This window comes from Austrofundulus limnaeus, unplaced genomic scaffold (assembly GCF_001266775.1).
Source record: "Austrofundulus limnaeus strain Quisiro unplaced genomic scaffold, Austrofundulus_limnaeus-1.0 Scaffold246, whole genome shotgun sequence".
NCBI lineage: Eukaryota > Metazoa > Chordata > Actinopteri > Cyprinodontiformes > Rivulidae > Austrofundulus > Austrofundulus limnaeus.
The window spans coordinates 628,145-633,726 of NW_013952648.1; the positions used below are offsets into that span (position 1 = coordinate 628,145).

Below are 5,582 nucleotides of genomic sequence, written 5' to 3' on the forward strand. Positions count from 1 at the left end.
TCGAATTCAGAGATTAAATTAAGAATTAAAAGTCAGAATTCTGAGATTAAAGTCAAATTCAGAGATTAAAGTCAGAATTAAAAGTCAAAATTCTGAGATTAAAGTCGAATTCAGAGATTAAATTAAGAATTAAAAGTCAGAATTCTGAGATTAAAGTCAAATTCAGAGATTAAAGTCAGAATTAAAAGTCAAAATTCTGAGATTAAAGTCGAATTCAGAGATTAAATTAAGAATTAAAAGTCAGAATTCTGAGATTAAAGTCAAATTCAGAGATTAAAGTCAGAATTCTTTGGTTCAGTGGTCCTAATCTGTGTCTCACTCCGTTGGCAGATTTTTTTTCACTCAATTTAAGTCAAATTTTTGGCTGACAAAATAAATAATCTCACATTTTCTGCTAACTAGATTCTTAATCTTAAACATTCTGTTCTTGTTCAATAAATCAGTTCTAAAAACAAGATCAAAAAGACTCTTTTTTTATTTTGAGTCTGGATATAAGATTTAAAAACTTGCTTCGACAGACAGTTTTGTGTGTTCTGGTTCTGACACATGGATCCAAAAATGTAACCAAAAATAAATCAATAAAGTGAGAAGTTTTTGCCTTAGCTGCTAATAAAACACATGAAAAACCATTTTAAACAATTATTTGTGAGTTTTACATTGGGGGTGGGGGGGGTGACTCACCTGGACAAGCCCCCTTTGGGAAAGGATAGTCGGCCAGGAGCCCGCTGCTGTCTCGCAGGTGAGCCAGCTCGGGGTAATAGCATTTGGCCAAAGTCTCCACGGTGCTCCAGACGGGGACCCTGCCGATGTCTCCCTTGGGGAGAGGGCAGAGGGACCCGGCCGCCTCCGGCCCCCCTGCGGCCTCCCCGGCTCGGCTCTCCTCTGCCTCCTCCCCTAAATGAAAGGGAGACACAGTCAGGTCCCACATCTGGAGGACAGCAGCAGCAGCAGCAGCCAGCCGGGCACCGGCTGCTTTAATCACATGAAGGAGGCCTGAACGAYGAACAGAGGCCACTTTAACCTGGTTTCCTGCCATAAACTCTGTCTTTGGACATGTTTCATCACAAAACGACACATTTGTCATTCAGACAAAATAAGTGACAATTTGTAGAAAAACAACGATAAATCAAACTCAGACTAAACATTTCGTATTTGTGACCCGTCACATCGAAACGACGATTAAGTCTAAAAGTGGTCCAGAGAAACAGGCAGATATAGTGTTTTGATTAAAATGTTAACAAAAATTGCATTTTGTCAAAATATAATGAATAAAAAACCTTATCAATGTATCATTTGAATGAACTGTCTGAAATATAATCATAAAACAAAAAATTTCAAGCAGATTTTTGAGCAGTAGCAACAAAAAAAACAGATTTTGAGGAAAAACGCCTTAAAATTGTGAGATTTTCCCTGTGAGTTAGCAAAGTGTTGTTTCTTTCCAGCTGGGAAATCTTAATATTCAAATATAATTTGAGGTTTCTTCTTTATGACATCAAAAATTCCTCATTAAAATGACATAAAATTAGGATTCAGATNTTCATGTTTATATGGAGGTTTAAAACTGCCACATTTATATAAATGTTAGTCTGAATAAAGAAACAAGCTATTTTTTTTTATTTTCCAGTGTTCATGCTCCCAAATACGTCATCTATTTTCACAAAACCACAGTTTTATTTAAAAGATGCATCATTAAGTTGCATTTCTGCATTCAGTATTTAAACAACGGCAACATTTTTGCTTGAAATTGCGATAAATCTCTGCAGAAGCAGCTCAACAATTAGTTTGTGCGTGAGTCATGGCTGCACGCAGCGCCTGACTTGTGTTTAGGTGTAATTGGCCGTATCATTGGCTTTTGTCTTGTTTACAAAGAGGACAACAGCAGCGGTAATTTAATTTCCTCCGCCGCAGCGAAGCGCCACCAGCCGCCTGTCAGGGCCAGCGCAGCCGCTCTTACCCCAGGGCAGAGGGCAGGAGGGGGCCCCGGGGCCATTCTGCAGAGGGAGCGGGGGTGGGGGGGCTGACATCTGCCTGCAAATAAAAGTCAATATGAAATGATAAACTAACATTTAGTGGATAAAAGCTTTAAAAAGCTGATTTGTTTTCTTTGTTTTTTTTTAACCAACATTTGCATAAAATGACATTTTTCTTGTCGTTGAGTCTGATGAGAATCACTGTTTTTACATTTAACGCAAGTTCTTCCACTTAAAGTCTCATTAACTAAAYGGAAAACACAAGAGAAAAAAACAAAACTTCATTTTAAAGGAATAAAAATGTTTATTATTGGGAACAGGAACTAATTATCCTAAATAATCATCTGTATGAATTTATCTCCCTTTTCATTAAGAAGCTGTAAACAGGAAAAAAAAAAGCAGTTTTAATGATGAGAAAACAAATGAAAACACTGATGATGGGAACCAGTTCTCCATATTTGTTGTGGGTTTTTTTTTTTCTATTTTCAAGAAGAATGAAAGGTTCTGCTTTCCAGCTTTAAGCCTCTGATTTGATCTTTTGAAGATAAAAACTCTCACTCAGTATCCAAAACACTCAAATCTGACCTTGTTAGTTTTACGTTTTGGTCAAAAAATGTGAGTTTTTCATGGAGTCGGAGCAGGAAATGAAATAAAAGGCTTAAAATGCTACATTTGTTTGCAACGAGCTTATAAATTAACTCCTTATTGGGATTAAATGGGTCTGAGGAAGAGTGAGCAGGGCTTTCTGTGTGTGTGTGTGTGTGTGTGTGTGTGTGTGTGTGTGNAGTCTGTCCTTTGCGAACCTCCTGCTGCTCTCCATCCACGGAAAGGTGAAGTTGGCGGGATTCCCCATCCCCATCCCGGCCACCGAGGGGATCCCGGGTCCGATGCCCGGAGGATGAGTCGGAGGGGGCGGGTGCGGCGCGGCGGCGGCTGCGGGCGGCGGCGGCGGCGGCGGCGGCATGGGTCTGTGCGCCGGCACCCGGATGACGCCGCCCGGGTTGGCCGAGTTCACGTTGACGTTCATGTTCATGTTCATGCTGACGTTCATGTTCATGTTGACGTTGTAGGAGCCCGCCAGGCCCGCCGCGGCCGCCGCCATCGAGCAGGCCGGGTTGTAGACGCCGCCGTAGCCGTTGCCGTAGACGTTGGGGGCCAGCGCGTAATCCGGGTCCGCGCCGGTCCGGTTGGGCAGCATGCAGCCGCTGGACTGGTCCGAGCTGTTGAGGATCTGGTCGATCCCGAAGCTGATGGGCTCGTGCTGCTGCTGGTGCGTCTGGCTCACCTCCTCGATGCCCGTGTGCTCCATGGCCGCCGTGCAGGACGCGCTTTTTGTGGGATCAGAGCGCGGTTTTCACGTCTGTGGACAGGATTATTTTGGGATTTGCGAGCTGAAGAGCCGGGCTATTCTCTTGCTTTCCGTCAACTCCCAGAGGTAACCAGTAACTGCTGCTATCCAAATCATGCCATTATGTTTGTGTTGTTGTTTCTCTCCAGGATCGGATGTTCCCTAAATTAAAAGCCCATCCGCCTGGCTGAGGAACATCTCATCCTCTCCATCTTTAACTCGGCGCGCTGTCCAAGAGAAACCAACCTATCAAACGGATTATCCTGAGAAGTTTTACTTACAAACCAAATAAGAAAAAAAAAGAGAAAAGAATCCGGGGGTTGTGAAAAGAAGCAGCTCTCCGGAGAGACTTGATGCGCTTTGTTCGCCTCACTCTGGCACCGACGATCCATTCACAGCGGACATGATGGCAGAAAAGCTCTTTGTGTCCAAACAAAAGAAGAAAGAAAGAAAATGGAAGCAAAAGCACAGGAAGTGAGCAGGACAGGGAGAGAGCACGAACCGCTGACCTGCTGTTGGATGTTAATCGGAGGTGAGCGCGAGGAGAGGAGCTGAGGCGCGTTTCAGCAGGTGAGTCTGCGTAAAAGCTGCCATTCGGTCCTCCCTCCCTCCCTCCCTCCTCCCTCACTTTCTCCCTCCTCCTCCTAAGACTTGTTTTGCTCTGGTGTCTTAAAGAGGCCGCAGTGATTTTTTTTAATTTATTTATTTATTTTTGTTTGTTTGTTTGTGTTTTACAGCWTTTTCCGGTGTTTGAACGGAGATTTTGTTCATTTTAATAAAGACGCAGCTTTACTGCAGCTGCAAAACATCAGAGAATCAATGAATCTCAAATTTATTTTTATATCAGCATCAGAGTAGCTAAGTACAAATACTTTGTTAYTGTACTTAAGTAGAAATTTTGGTTATGTGTACTTTACTTGAGTAATTATTTTTCAGCGAACTTTTTACTTTTATTCGTTACATTTTTACACAATTATCTGTACTTTTTACTCACTACATTTTTAAAAAAGGTAAGAAATAGAAAGTCATTACTCTTATTTTATTCAGATTTATTACTTTAAAAAATACTATCCTGATAAATTGTGTCTCCTGATCGGGTGAATTTAATTTGGATGAGAAGTATAAATAAATACCAGCTTGTACACAACCCATCACAGCTGCACGCCGTTAGAAAATATATATTTTTAAGAAGTCACCTCCCAGTAAATGTCATTTTGGAAAATCTCACTTTTACTCAGTACTTTTACTTTTAATACTTAAGTATATTTTGTGTCAGAAATTTACTTTTAAGTACAAAACATATCAGATACTTTAAGACTTTTACTCAAGTCGTATTTTTAGAGAAGATTTGAACTTTTACCAAAGTATTTTTATGATAAGATACTTGTACTTTTACTCAAGTATCACTTTGAGGTACTTTATACAACACTGTTAGTTTTATAGATGCAGTTGCATCATGATGTAATTATTTAAAAGGTGCTTTTCTCTGTTTTTACACTTTTGATTAGAATGCGCCTTTTTATTTTTTGTTTATTTGTTTATAGTCAAGGCCAATTAAATCATTATTTTTTGTTTTGTTTTTTCGGGTCAAAGAGTCAAGGCCAACATTTATTTTAATGAAGATTACTTTGCGTTATTTTTTGCAAACATGCCACGCGCTCCAGTTTGTTTAGTTTGCGTCACTTCTTTTGTTTTCCCAGTGGAATGAGCCTCTAAGAGACATCCGTCTTATTCTGCACTGAACACAGAGAGAGGCTGACAGGTTTGGACACTCAGAGGATCATCATGTTGTCGGACAGGATTTGCTTTAGTCAGCCTTCAGGAAAACAAGGAAACGCGTTCGCGCGCTTCGTTTACCGCGCTCACAAAACAACCGCGTCCTCACGCGCTCCTCAGAGGGCCGCTGTTCAACTCAGATTCTTCTTTTTTTATTTTCTCCAGGACCTCTGCATCCTCATTGAGGAAAATAAAATAATAAATCAAAGGAGAAGCAGGAGGAGGGGTCATGAATGAGCATCAGTTTGTGCAGCGAATGATACAACAAACAGCGCGCGCGTTTCCGTGTCGCGCGCAGGCGGAGGGAAGAAATAATCTGTTGTAGTTTGATGGACAATGAGAGCATAAATCCAAGAAGACTGTCGGGAAACGGCAGGAGTGGAAAGGTGGGCCTGGTTAAAAAGGCACTGATGGAGCCGCTTCACCCAAATGTGGATGGATGGATAGATAGATAGATAGATAGATAGATAGATAGATAGATAGATAGA

At 41.2% G+C, this 5,582-nt stretch overlaps 1 protein-coding gene across 3 annotated transcripts in view; it reads right to left on the bottom strand.

Annotated features, from left to right (window-relative positions):
- tlx2 (T cell leukemia homeobox 2) overlaps positions 1 to 3,832 on the bottom strand; it is a 10,099-nt gene extending 6,267 nt beyond the window's left edge. Inside the window, exon 1 of one of the 3 annotated variants that reach the window (XM_014020272.1) lies at positions 682 to 1,189. In XM_014020272.1, coding sequence (XP_013875726.1) covers positions 682 to 1,084 — 403 coding nt within the window. In that variant the 5' untranslated portion in view covers positions 1,085 to 1,189. Of the gene's footprint in view, positions 1 to 681; positions 1,192 to 2,755 lie in introns of those variants that run through there. The other 2 variants (XM_014020275.1, XM_014020274.1) reach the window with 2 other exon arrangements.
- Between the last annotated feature and the right edge of the window lie 1,750 nt (positions 3,833 to 5,582).